The following is a 14,598-nucleotide window of genomic DNA, read 5'->3' on the forward strand; positions in this document are numbered from 1 at the left end:
ATGAAAATAGTCACTGGGTTGATTTGGGATACTAGGAGTGACTTTCTGTGTGAAACAGAAAGATAAAGAGAATATACACAAAGGGCAGAAGATATATGTGGACATCTGCCGAGCATGGTATATAATATGTACCTAGACCTTAAACTACCCAAGTATCCTGGATCTCTCCATAATCTTCGATTCATAGTACTGTCTAGTGAGGTAGTCTCTATTTTTAAAGTATTTGAGTATTGAATATTAATTAAATGGGTATTAATTAGAAATGCTGTAGAGCTTATTTACCTCTAAGGTCTCTTGCACTTAACAGATCCTAGAATTCCACAAAATTGTGTGATAATTAGAAGAGTCTAGGCAAAACCATAAAAGTAGAAAAGCTTATATTTAGTGTTCTCTCTGAGGCATGCAGGCCCTCTCATTTTGCCTTCTGACCACTCAAGTGTGGCCTCCCCTCCCTACCCCTGGTACACCCACCCACAAACACATAGATGCCATGACTTGGAAGTAACCCAGTACCGAGACCTCACGAGCCTCTCACCATCCCACTTCCGAAGTCCCAACTCAGCTGACAGAGCACTGCCCATAAAGACAATGTAGGGAAGTGGTGAAGAACCCAGGCTTCAGTAACTCGTAACACCAAGTACCTTTGAGAAAGTTATTTAACCTTTCCAAGTTTTGCTTTTCCTGATGTCAAACAGGGATAATAAGAGACTTGTGACTGTTACAGTACAGACTAAATAAGGTGAGCTGTTTGGTATAGTGTCTGGTGTGTAATAAGCATCCAGTAAGCAGTAATTATTTCCTTGCTTCTTTTTAGGATTATCACTGTTTTGTTGCTATATAGATTTTGTTGTGGCTGCTGTTTTTGCTAATGTTGATTCCCCCTTGATACGTTAGGATGCTGGTATCACTCCTCCAACACCATACGCATTGAGACAATCACACACTGCCTAGCCCCATCAGGATCCTCTGAGCCCCATCAGGATCCTCTGAGCACTTGCAAAAGAGAATGCAACTGGAGTTTTCCATGTGCTTGTGCCCATTCACTTACCTGACAGGTTGAGAGACCATTAGCCCCTCTCAAGTCATACAAAAGAGGCATCAGCCTTGTCTTCTGAGGACCAGGGGGATCTGGAAATAGGTAGGTTACTTACAAGTCTGTAGTTACTTCTGATTACTCTGAACATAGCTTTTTTTTTTTTTCAATTCTGGTTATGGATATGGAAGGTTTAAATTTATTATTTATTTATTTATTTATAAATCAAAGGTGCAAGGTATAATTCTGACAATAAAGGGCTTATAACCATAAATCATATATGTGAGAAAGCCATAGGCAAGTGTTAAGCAGTGGGCTGTTAGAGGATTTTGCATTCTATAAGTATATAGAGCATAATAATATATTTACACTTATTTCTTACCTGCGTTGGCTGTGGAAGGTAAGAATTTTCTCTTTGGGCTCCATAGTCATCTCCAGAATGAATAGTCCACAGTTGTCAAGAAATAACATTTATTAATCAACAATAAAACACACAATAGAAAAGGCCTTATGAATAAAACTATATATTTATAATGCTTTATTTTTTTGCTCCAGTACTTCACAAAACACTACAGACAGTAACAAAATAATTCAATAAATATTAAAAACTGTCAAGAGAATCATAGGACACTCTTTATCATATGTGAGCATCAACAATGCCACGGCCATTAAATACACTATTAAACACTATCACAGATATCTTTCTTGAATAAGGGATATGATTAATTTTTTATATCCAGAAGTCATAACATTGACACATATCCATACACAAGAGAACAGGTCAGAATAAAGGAAGCAGGTACCCCAGTGAAATGGAATCATCTGCCTGTACATCATTTAAAGATATTACAGTGTTAACAGGATAGAAGTCAACACACTAAAGAGAAATGTTGGGGTTTTCTTGGGGTTGGAGGAAGAAAGTAGGGCAATTGATGAAAACTCTTACATATTTTCCATTGCTCTCTTAGCAATATGCTCCCTTCCCTTTTCTGCCTTTTCTTGGTTGAGGTATTCCAGCACTTTCATTAACAGATCTTCATCCAAGTACTGTCTGTTTGGGGTATCATCATTCTTTGGGGGCCCCACAGGGAGTCTTTTGCTTACCGAGGCCAGCTCCTGAGAGCTGCCTTGGTTCAAATGCTCTTTGATGGCCTGTTCAATTTGGTCCTCGTCTTGTAGGTTATCTTCAGATGAGACTTGACTTGGAACTCGCTTCACCTGGTTTGAATTCATGATCTCAGGGTATTTCGCTAGCATCCTGGCCAAGTACTCTCCTAATTCTTGATCCTTGTCATTCAGGTTTTCATACGCTATTTGTCTGTTCTCAATATCCGGCATCCAGGTACCTTTGGGAAGTTGGTTGGCTCTAGATCTTCCAGGACCATAGGGGAGTCTCGGCAGAAGTTTCTCTCGGTTATACTGACCAGAAAAATATGGAGGCTTTTGGTTTGCTGGACTCTCCATCCCTAAAAGATTTAGAATGTCCTCAACAGTGAGCCCATCTGGTAGGGCCTCTGCCACAGCACGACCAGGTGTTTTGGCATAGCCATTCTTGGAGAGCACTTTATTTTGGAACAGGTCTGGGCGGTCTACATCAACCTCTGCGATGTCATCTAGGTCAACGGGAAGTTCAACCTCCTGCTCGGGTTCCACTGATCCATTTGGCTTCTCTCCAGTTTTCAGCATATCAATTAAGTCTTCAGGGGGTATCTGTAAATTCCTTGAGATTTCAATCAGCTGATAAATAGACTGAGAATCAAGTGGTTTCTCAAAAAGCCTGGTTGCTCTTTCCCCGTTCTGCCCATTCTGTGACCTCCCACTACCCGCAGCATTCACTAACCTTTTCAGGTATGCAATTACTTTGGAGACATCATCTGAGAGTTGGTCTTTACTCTCTTTCCGGAGATCTTCATCTTGGAGGCCCAGCTGCCCTGAACGCTTCACTTCGTCGTTGATCTGTTCATTTTTTTCTATATTCTCTTTGTTGTCTTTTACCTCTTCCTGGGTTTGATCCTCTATCTTTTCTTCTACTGGGTTCCAATCTTCTCCCCCAACCACATCTTCATAGGCAATGTTATTGGCCTTGTAGATGTCATCTTCATCATCCGTGTACAGTTTTTGCTCCTCATCAACTCTCTCACGCTTCTGGTTGTTTGGTCCTGTCAGTTTCCCCAGCTCTTGGAATACAGATTCTAGCGTGGCAAGACTTTGAGGAGTATATTGTTCCTCTACTATTTCATTTGTGCGTTTAAAAGGGTTATCCCTGGAATTTTCTTCATACATAGGAGGGAATCGCATGTGCTTGAGCTTCCTTTCTGGCCACTGTTGAGTCTCATAATCATCAGACATGTCCATTGGAAAGTTCTTTTCTGAATTCAAGCCATAGGGCTTTTCTTTTGGTAAAGACTGAGGCTCATTCTCAGCCTGTCTCAAAGCTTCAAGTATTATCCTCATCCACTCATCTTCACTCAGGGAATCCCTTGTATTTTCTGGCAAATGATTTTCATCACCATTTTCTTTTTTCTGAAGGGGAACAGAGACACCTTGGTAAGGATTGTAGTCTGGGCTGTTTTCTTCCTTGTGAGCTTGTTGTCGGAGTTTTTCTATGTATTCTAAAGCTCTGATCATTTCAGGACTGGGAAACTTTTGGACATTTTCCAATCTGAGATCTGGTTCCTTTTGAAGCAGCTGGTTTCGCTGAAATGAAGCTGCTTCATCCCCAGAGATGAGGAAAATTAAAGGGATGAGACACAGGGCTGCTCCAAACCGGTGAGTCTTAGCTTCTGCCATGTTTGAAAGATGTCCTTAAAGCATAGAAAATATGAGTTAATAGAAAGGAAAAACTAGAAGACACTATAGCAAAAGAGGTAACTGACCATTGAGGGAAAATATATAGCAGAGATTATTTCACATTACATTTAGGATGACTCTTTTTTAAAGCCATACATATTTCCTATATAACTCCCATAAGCTAACTACAAGAATCTAGCAAAATTGTTACCCAACTGCATCAAGTTTGCATGGCATTCACTCTGCTAAAATAATAACAAAAACACTGATGTGAGGTTTCTCAAATTTTATTTTTTAATTTGCAAAACACGTACTTTTTTTTAGTATGCATTGTCTGTTTAAATAAAAAATTTCCAAGCTGATTTTTAGTTCCCTTATATAGCACTGCTATTCAAATCATTGGTAAAAAAATTAGCTGGCTTAATTGAAAACATGCATGTACACACACACACACACACACACACACACAATGATTTCCTTGATGTTGTATCAAAAATCCTGTGGTTTAGCTCCTGACTTGTACATCTGACTTTGTTGTAGAAACACCACAGCAGTGACATTATAAATGATGAAGTAACACAGCATCTTAATGTCAATCATACTGAATTGCCTTGTGGATGAGTTCTATTTACATACATTTTTCAGAAATAACTTGTTCTCACTCTGACACCAAACCCAACTGTCGGTTTTAAAAGTTCTCTACCTTAATAACATCCAGAACATTCTCTGGCCCCAGCTAGTAGGCTAACCTAGTGAAGTTTCTGTGTAAACATATTAAAAAGGAAACTTTTAGGGATCCCTGGGTGGCACAGTGGTTTGGCGCCTGCCTTTGGCCCAGGGTGTGATCCTGGAGACCCAGGATCGAATCCCACATCGGGCTCCCGGGGCATGGAGCCTGCTTCTCCCTCTGCCTGTGTCTCTGCCTCTCTCTCTCTCTCTCTCTCTCTGTGACTATCATAAATAATAATAATAAAAAAGGAAACTTTTAAAATATCTGTGCTCCAGGCTTCTAATCATTTTATTTGTGACTGTCTTGCAAAATGCAATCATGGTTATATTTTTCATCAGCCTTCAAGAATGCATAGTAAATAATAACAGATGCTACAGAGAGAACATAAGTTTTCTTAACCAGTCTATTTCTGAACTTGTGAGTGTTCAGATTCAGCTTGACTTATGTCTGTGTCTATTTTGGTGTGGACCTGTGAAATCTTAAATGACTCATACTGCTAGAAAATCTTAAAATAACCACTATGTAATTCCCAATTTAGATAAACACAGACGATATGTTGAATTCTTCCTACTTAAAAATCTTCATTCATTTTTTTTCCTCCAATGCCTTATAATCTCACATATGAATTAGCAAGGGGATTATTTTTTTACATGTTTTACATTCAGCATTGCTAACATTGAAAACCTATTTTAATATTTGCAATTTTTGTTACAAATAAATGTAAGAAGAGCTCACAAGTTTATTCATGATATCTTATTTGCATGATTTTGTGATATATATATATATATATATACTGTTTTGTGGGTATGACATTCTATTAGTTATCAATTATAGAAAATATCATTTTTCATCATTTGGTATTTTAGTAAGCTTCAGATTTTAGAACTAGCAGTGGTTGTAGTTATAGAAATTTCTTTAGCATAAATGCATATATTTATTTAAATGATCCCTATTAGATCACTTAATTTACTGAAAGAGAAAAATCTTTAAAGGCATGTCAGAGAAAACTTCTGAAATATTTACTATGAATTAATGTTTACTATAAGAAATTTTATTCACAGATTTTTAGATTTAAATAAAAGTACATTATAATTTCTTCTTTATATATATATTTATATATATAATTTCAAGATTAATTTAGCTTTGATAATCTATTTTCAACATTGGCATTTGAAATAGTAATTTTAGGAACCTTAATGAACTTATTTACTTTGAAACCTTTATCCTGCAGTATTCTTAACATATGAGTTATGTGCTTGTCTTTAAAATCATTATCCTGTCGATGAGCTTACTGTGGAATTGGGGCAGAATTTTTAATGCAGGTATTTAAACCACAGCCTAACACATGCTATTCCTTGGTCATTTATAAGGTTTCAGTTTGGATGACATAGTTATTGCCTTTGAATAAGACTCAAGGGATTTCTTTCCCAGGTAGCAGTTTTTCTACATGCAGAAGAAGGTTTCAACAGCTCTAATATCCTATGTACAATTTGAACTAATGTCTCGTAAGCTAAAATGTCTTTTCTACTGAAAGTAAAACTAGGAACATTGACAAATACAGGTAGATATATCTAATTTGAGAAATTCCACTAATTAGGATATAGAAAAAAACATGTCCCATTAAAATTTTTCAGCAAAATATTGTACAACCTCTTTCACTCAAAACATAATAATCATAGCTAACACAATTGCAAATGTTTTCCTCATGGTAATTCAAAATTATCAACTTTCATATCCAACCTATAACCCAGGATAATATTCCTCCTTGAATAAAAGAAAAAAAAAAACAGTACTCAAGATAATTCTAGTCTTACTTTCCTGGGGCTAAACCTAAGAAATAACAATGTAAGCCTTTCAGAGTATACCAATTCAGAAAATAATTTTATATAGGTTATTAATTTTGAGCTCTCGTAAGGTAAATGTCAAAGGAAAAGAAGAACTAGTTCCAAAATTGGTTGCCTCTGTGACTCATGTGTTTAACAGCTTCGGAATGATTGGAAACCTACTGCTAAGAATATTAAACAGATAAATTATATCTCTGGCTTCGTATCTAGTTTTTAAGAGAAGAAACAACACATGAAGGAAAGAAAAATATCAGGGCTAGTTAACTTTACATTAATTGGGTATTGACGTTAAAATCCTTAACTTTTTCACACTTCTTACATATGGTTATCCAAATAGCATGGTGGTCATAAAATACCTAACAGCAAGTGGTATCGATCCTAGATTAACTTCTATAGGTACATATCGTGTCCTTACATTGGCTGAAGAGCAGCAGGTTGCTATTCAGTGATTCTTTAGATATAAGGTTGCCAAAGGGTCTTTTTCTTCTCAGCTAGGAATTAAGGAAAGAAGACGCAATTTAGAACTTTCCAGTAAATCCAAGGGAAAAGCGGTCTTACCTCCTTTTTACAAGGCAGGGGAGGTCCACAGCATGTTCCTGCGGGTCCGCCTGGCGAGCTGCTCGGGCCGCTTCAGCACCCGGACAGCTCCTCGGCTTATAGGGAGCCGCCGGCCCGGTCCGCACTGCCACACTGACGTCACCCGCTCAGCCACAAACCCGAGCACAAGCGAGTTTTTTCAAAGAACCCGAGAGAAAATAATCACTTTATATATTTAAGGGAGGGGGGGAAATGCTGCATGCTTACGCCACCTGCCTTTCCGTGGCAAAAATTGCAGTTTTCTTTTTTCTTTCATCAAAATTTTTGAGGCTTGGGATAAAACGCTCTGCACTCATTCCCCTTAGAAATAAAGAAATCTGCCAGACGGACATGGCTAATTGAACTGTAATCTCATCCGTGTTCTAATATCTGGTGATACGTGTTTCTTGATGCTATTGTTTTTGTCGTTGTAAAAAAGTTTTACACAAAAGGACTTTTTTTTCCTTCATTGCCCACAAAGAAATCACATTCCCGTTCCCTGGTATACTCCAGGAGGAATGGAAGGCACCTTATGAAAATGAAAGTCGTATTTCGTAACATGACCAGAAGCAGCATTGTTTTTAAACTCAAATTTATTTGAATAAAAAGGAAAACTCTCTCCTCTCTCTCTCTCTCTCTCTCTCGTATGAGAATAAACTTTAAGGCTCTAAGGAGTTGAAATTTTGCTTTAGAGCTACAATGTAATTTTGAAGTGGTATCCCTAAGATTTCAGGTCTACTGGTTGATGATTCTATATGAATCTGTTGGTATCTTTTACAACATCTGTCTCAAAAAAGGAAGCTTAGAAGTTGAGTATTAATGAAAATACTCCATTAAATTAAAAAAACAGATTCTTTAACTGTTAGAGAAAAATATAACACATATGTAATGGGAATTCATCTGCAAGTGAGAGGAAGTTGAGCTATAAATATATTCCGCCTATGGAATCAGATGAATGAATTGAATACCCAGGGAATAATATAGTCGTTAACTCCCAACCTTTCAGATTTGTAATTCATGACCACAGCTCTGCTTTGCCAGATAGCATGATTATTTATTTTAATAATTTATATAAGTCTAAATTTTTAACTATTTTATTAAAGATATGTTTCCTAAAAACTATGGTTTGAAACATACTCTAAATATTAAGGATGAGCACTGGGTGTTATACTATATGTTGGCAGATTGAACTTCAATAAAAATAAATAAATAAATAAATAAATAAATAAATAAATAAATAAATATTAAAAGTATCTTGCTGTATAAGAGATCCCTTTAAATCTCAGTTAAATAAATAACCAGCCACTGATTTATCCATCCAGTAAGTTGTAATGCCTACTAAATGCCAGATACAAAGATGAATTATATATGTGTGTTAGCTTTTGTATGATATCATATATATGTGTGATAGCTTTTTATGATATCACATATATATATAATATATATGGTCCTATATAGATAGATAGATATATCTATATATATATACTTTTAAGGACCCATAAGCTGGTGGGAATGACAGACTAATTATTTTGGCATGAATTGGAAAGCACTAAGAAAGAGGTTAGCCAGATGTGTTTGGGAAGAATTGTGGAAAGCTATTTGGTTCCATATTCAAATTCAAGGGAAAAATTCAGGGGGGTGGAGAGCCTCCTGGGAAAAGAGCCTTCACTTAGATATGTCATTATCAGGTTTTATTAAAATGGTTTCCAAAAAATAAAATAAAATGGTTTCTAACTATGTTAGGTAAACCACAGTTCTCTTGAAATCCTCAAGTAAATAGGAATAGTTTAAATTTTAGGAAAAAAACAAGGGAAAATTAAAATTACCCTTGATTTTTCCCTCCTTATTCTCCTATTGAAAATATTTGATTTTTCTAAATGACCAGACCAGCATCATCTATGGATTGACATGGAACTGATACAGGCTCAGACTGGAACCCTAGGGCCAATTCCCCAAAATTTGTGTCCTTCATAATGAGTTTTGAGAGCAACGTCTAGTGCTAGGTTGAAGAGAAAAGGTTGAAAATCCCATTTTTCAACCACCAACTCAAAGTTAGCTCTTTTGCTGATATTTTTGTTAGCTATATACACATAATATTTTCTTTAACCTTGATAAATATTTAAGCCACTTTGAGTTTGACCTAATTTGTTTTCCAGGAGTTCTGTGTGGCCAGTTGAACTAACCAATATCAACAACACTGCCCCCAGAAAATTCTGGAAGTTTAATCTTAAAGGGTTGAATTGGTTCAACATGGTCCCAATAGCTCTCAAGGAAGTCACTCTTGATCAGGCTAGTTCAGGAATTGAACTTTTTTGGCAGGGACCAGAAGCTATAGTTCTTTTAAGGCCCCAAAGTCAATCTCTTTCTTGAGATTAATCATGCAAAACCTCATTCAAAAACTCCAATGGAGATGTTAGAAGGCAGCTGCTGGGATGAACTGGCTCCATCAGCTACAGGTGTGGGTAGAATAATGAGCCACATGTGGATAACTGAATTTCTGCCTACTGTATGATACTATGATAAATACATTTATTGAGTTCCATTATGTTCCAACCACTGTAGTTGGAACTTCTACAACCTAATTTAATCGTCCTGTAACTACAATAGATAGTTATTTTTATCTCCATTTTGCAGAGGATGAAACTTAAATTCAGAAATAAGTAAGTCAGCCACGGTTGCCTCACTCATAACTGGTAGAGGTACAATTTGAATTCGTTCTTTCCAAAGGTGTTTCCATAATAAAGACTATGATTTAGGCACTCTGCTGGGTTACAGGAATAGAGAAATGAGTATGGCAGGGATCCAACCATTAAAGATCCAAGTCCAGAATGTAGCCACTTTGACCAAAATCCTCAGGGGTTGTCCCAATTGCTTTTCTTGATCACTGTCCAGATGGCCTACGCCCAGACTCCTATCTGGGGCAGCAAAAATAGAAAACAAGAGTTGACATTAGATCGCTTTATTGATGCTTTGTGGCATATTATAATGTCTTCCAAACAAGAGAGTATTTACTGAGTTTGAAAATTCTACTCACCAGCAGCCTGTGTTCTATAGATTTTTCCAATGAGTTATATTTAATATAACTCTAGAAATCAATTATTTTTGCCAGTAGTTGTTTGTTCTAAAGAAAACTATTTTCTGAAATAGAAATCTATTTGACAAAGTTAAAACATAATGTATAGAGAGAAAGCAGTGTTTTTGTTGACGTGAGATCTTTTAGAGCATGTATATTACAGATAACCTATACATCTTTTTATTACTAAGCCTGGATAAAATCATTTTAAATGTTCCTTACAAAATTTTAATTTTCTGTCAGGTCCAAATTGCCAACTATCATTGCCTCCAAGAAACAAAGCTCTATATCCTGAACATTTTCAAAATAATTATGTACTGTGTATGATAATAGTCTTTACTAAATTAGCTTGAATCTTCACCATGTGCTGTTAAGATCAAGCCAATCATTCACAATTCAAATCTAAGTAATTTGAATGAACTAATTTGTTTCTATGATCAGAATTTCTTAAATCTTAGTCATTTCATTCTTTGTTACTCAATTTCATATTTCATTTAGACCAGACTTTGATTTTTTTTTTGTCGTTTGTACAAGCAATCTTAGTAATCCCTCAATTTGAAATATATCTCTCTTCCACTCCATTACGTTTCCCATTTTGTTTCAATTTATAAGAAAGCAATTAAGATTCAGAAGTCAATGTGGCTTCTTTCTCCTCATTCTCTCATCTCCTTCTCCCGTGTCTCTTAACTCCCTTGTCCTTCTCTCCCTTGGAAGTTAAGACTCATGGAGGAATCCAATCTGCAGCAGGTATGGCCTGAGGTCCTCCAGCATTTACCAGGGGCAGGGGGTGGTGTGCACTGTCTTCCCCAGACTCCTAAAGGCCTGAACTACTTCTTGCTCATTCCTCCCACGTCTGCCTCCCTTCTCTTCTGTTCACTTTTCCTTCTTTATACGTCTTGTTTACTCTTTGCCTCCCTGATGCACTGCTTCCAAATTTTATTTAAATTTCTTTTAGCTGTAGTATACTTTCTTTATTAATAAATGTTCCTGTCTTGAGATGACTTAAAAAAAAAAACACTATCAAAGAAGAATGAAATGTTTTACCACTTTCCTTGCAAAAGCAAAACCTGCCAAATTGCTTTCAGAAAACATATAAATCAGGAACCGGGTACCCTCAGTACTGTTTCTCAGACAAAATCCACCAGTTCTAGGAGGCAGAAACTCAGTTTTCTACCACTGTACCCTCATGCCTGCCCCATTGCCTTTTACATAAGGACTTTTACAAAACGATGCTGTGTTGAATTAAGTTAACATGTCATCATTGTGCTGTCCAAGCTCCAGCTTGGAATGTTTTTGTTCCCTCAGTGCCCTTCGGCAAATGAACTGCCTTTATATGTGAGCTTCAAATTATGTTTAGAGTTTTTTTGCTAGCAAATTATGTTTAGGGTTTTTTTTAAGGAAAATTTTCTTTCACTCTGTTTATCTACTCTTTCCCTTATTTTGTAAAACATATTCCCAGTAGTTAAGCTAAAGTTTGAGATCGCACAATCGCACATAAGAAAAGTGAGCTATTTATGACTAGTATTTGTTTATTCTTTGTTTTTTGGGGGGTTTTGTTATTGTTCTTTTTCTACTTCCTCCTTCTCCCCCCCCCCCCCCACTTCCTCTTCTTATCAAGGTACAACATTGCTGGTGGCTCCAGACAAACTAAATAAACATTTAAGGCCTCTTTTAATCCTTGGACGCTATGCCTCTTTTCTTTGTGAAATGGGATTTGGCTGTGAAATTATTTTTGCATTTGCCTACTAGGTATTAAAATATGATTTTTCTCATAAACTCTCAAAGAGAGCCACTTAAATAAATTTGGGCTTTATTTTCCATTGCCTTTGGATTCTAGAACCATCTGGTGCTTGGAGGAAAAGAAAGTACCATTCCCTTAATCTAATCCCATGCATGTTTGAGCATCTGCTCTCTCAATGGATTTTGGGAAAAGAAGTTTGTGCACTAGAAGTTAATTACTTTGTTGAAAATAACACTGAATGTCTCAATCTTTCAGATTCTCCTGACATAATTGTTTTGTGAATCAACATTTTGAGTATATACATGCAAACATTCTAACAAGGATATTTTCTGTTTGGAAATCACCCAACTACACATTTCTACACCTCCTTTTAACCAGAAGCCCAAGGAGATGTGGGAGAGTCTTCAAGGTCAAAGTTTAGCATCTTCATGGTCAAGTTTAGCATTTTGTGTCCAGTGCCCCCACTGATTCACCAGATGACTTTCACAGTTCACTTAGCCTTTGTTGGGATTTTAGAGTGCTATTTTGGTGAAACAAATATATCACTTCTGGAGGTAGGGCACTTGCATGTGTGATATGAAGTCAGGAACTGTAAAAAGGCTCTCCAACCTAAAATCTCTTCCCCCAAAGAAAGCCACCGAGGATGTATTCCATATCATCTACTACTTTGACACTGAAGAAAGGCGGAAGTGCTGTAGGTAGGGTGATTTAAAGCACCTGTTAAAGCAGTGATTCTCAGTGTGGTTCCAGATCAGCAACATCAGCATTTTCTGGAAAGTAGCAATGCAAATTCTCAGACTCCACTCAGATCTACTGAATTAGAAACTCTGGGATGGAATCCTAGTGATTGATGTCCTACAACCCCTCTAGGTGATTCTAATGGATGCTAAGTTTTGATTAACAGTGAGTTACAGCATAAGAACGCAAGCCTGGAGGGCCCAGTTGGTTAAGAATCCAACTCTTGGTTTTGGCTCAGATTGTGATCTCAGGGGCATGAGATCGAGCCCCACAACAGGCTCCTTGCTCAACAGGGAGTCTGCTTAAGATTCTCTCTCCCTCTCCCTCTGCCCCTCCTGCCTATGTCCTCTCTCTGTCTCTCTCTCTCTCTCTCAATTAAATATAAATCTTTAAAAAGAATGAAAGAAACCTGAGAAAAGGGCTCTAGGGTGGACCTTGAAATTCCTCAAAGGCCAGAACAAAGACTGTAAAATAGAGGTAAGAACCCTGATAATGGGTAAGGTGGGAGCAAAAAATGAAGTAAAGAATAACAAAGAGAGGGCAGCCCCAATGGTTCAGCAGTATAGCGCCGCCTTCAGCCCAGGGCCTGATTCTGGAGACCTTGGATCGAGTCCCTCATCAGGCTCCCTGCATGGAGCCTGCTTCTCCCTCTGCCTGTCTCTCTGCCGCTCTGTCTCTCTGTCTGTCTATATCTGTCTCTCTCTTATTAATAAATAAATAAAATCTTTATAAAAAAGAATAACAAAGAGAGTCATGGCTAATAAATTTACAGTTTTGCTTTAACTAGCCCCTTTTGAAGGTTTCTTAATAACTCTAAAGTACTTAGAGCCCCACAAGCAAACATTAACAAAATGAAATGCATCTGTACCACTAGTCCTCTGTGAGTATTTGGGGAAGTTGCCTCAGTAGCTTTAAACATGGGGAAATGGGGATCCCTGGGGATCCCTGGTGGCGCAGCGGTTTGGCGCCTGCCTTTGGCCCAGGGCATGATCCTGGAGACCTGGGATCAAATCCCACATCGGGCTCCCGGTGCATGGAGCCTGCTTCTCCCTCTGCCTCTCTCTCTCTCTCTCTCTCTCTCTGTGACTATCATACATAAATAAAAATTTAAAGAAAAAAAAAAAAACATGGGGAAATGAAATAGCCCCAGTATTGCTGCCCAAGAGGCTTAATACTAGAAGCAGTTACTCCAGGGCCATTTCGTACAACACATCTGATATAAAGAAGAATACTAAAAATTTAATTAATTAAAACAAGTCATAGTAAATTTGATTCTCTATCTCTATCAAAAGATATGGTATTTTGGGGACACCTGGGTGGCTCAGTGGTTGACCATCTGCTTTTGGCTCAGGGCATGATCCCAGGGTCCTGGGATCAAGTCCCACATCTGGCTCCCTGCATGGAGCCTGCTTCTCCCTCTGCCTGTGCTTCTCTGCCTTTCTCTGTGTTTTATTTATTTATGAATAAATAAATACAATATTCTAAAAAAAGATATGGTATTTCTATGCCTTTCTTAGATGGCATAATGAAACACTAATTTTTCTTCCTACATCTTTGAATTGTTCTCATATCAGAAATGTTCATTAAACATAAAACCAAATTAAAATCTAAATACATTTGACCTTAATATATTTGACCTTCTTCTACAGTTTTTCTAGAGACCAGCTCGCTAATCCATTATTTATTCCCACTATGGAAATCGTACTGACATTTGTAAAGAATATCTCTTTCTCAACTTAAAAAGATTTCATTTCAAATTGATTCTTGAATAAATACAGATGACTTTATCTAAATATAAACTAGCTCATAGATTATTATGATTGGAAAGTCTATTGCTTTCATCTACTCAGTCACATCTCTAACAAACAGCCTTCCAGCATATACCTAAATACCCCTAATGATAGGCAACTCATCTTTTAATGACATTTTTGTTATTCCATCTTTGAACAACTTTATGCTTAAATTTTGAGTTTTTTCCCTTGCAGTGGCCTGAAGTATGACCTCTTATAGGCTTCACTATGGATCCCAGTTCAGAATTCCAGGGCTCTGTGGAGCTGGTCTCAATTTTCTTCC

General features: G+C 37.2%; 1 protein-coding gene across 1 annotated transcript; it reads right to left on the reverse strand.

Moving 5' to 3' along the window:
- Positions 1-1,541: 1,541 nt before the first annotated feature.
- SCG2 (secretogranin II) lies at positions 1,542-7,112 on the reverse strand. The gene is made up of 2 exons (XM_038585877.1): positions 6,956-7,112; positions 1,542-3,837 (listed from the first exon to the last, which is right to left on the reverse strand). Exon 2 carries the CDS (start codon positions 3,821-3,823, stop codon positions 1,976-1,978), a length of 1,848 nt encoding a protein of 615 aa, XP_038441805.1. The 5' UTR covers positions 3,824-3,837; positions 6,956-7,112; the 3' UTR covers positions 1,542-1,975.
- Positions 7,113-14,598: the final 7,486 nt, after the last annotated feature.

The sequence above is a fragment of the Canis lupus genome, chromosome 37 (genome assembly GCF_011100685.1).
Source record: "Canis lupus familiaris isolate Mischka breed German Shepherd chromosome 37, alternate assembly UU_Cfam_GSD_1.0, whole genome shotgun sequence".
Classification (NCBI taxonomy): domain Eukaryota; kingdom Metazoa; phylum Chordata; class Mammalia; order Carnivora; family Canidae; genus Canis; species Canis lupus.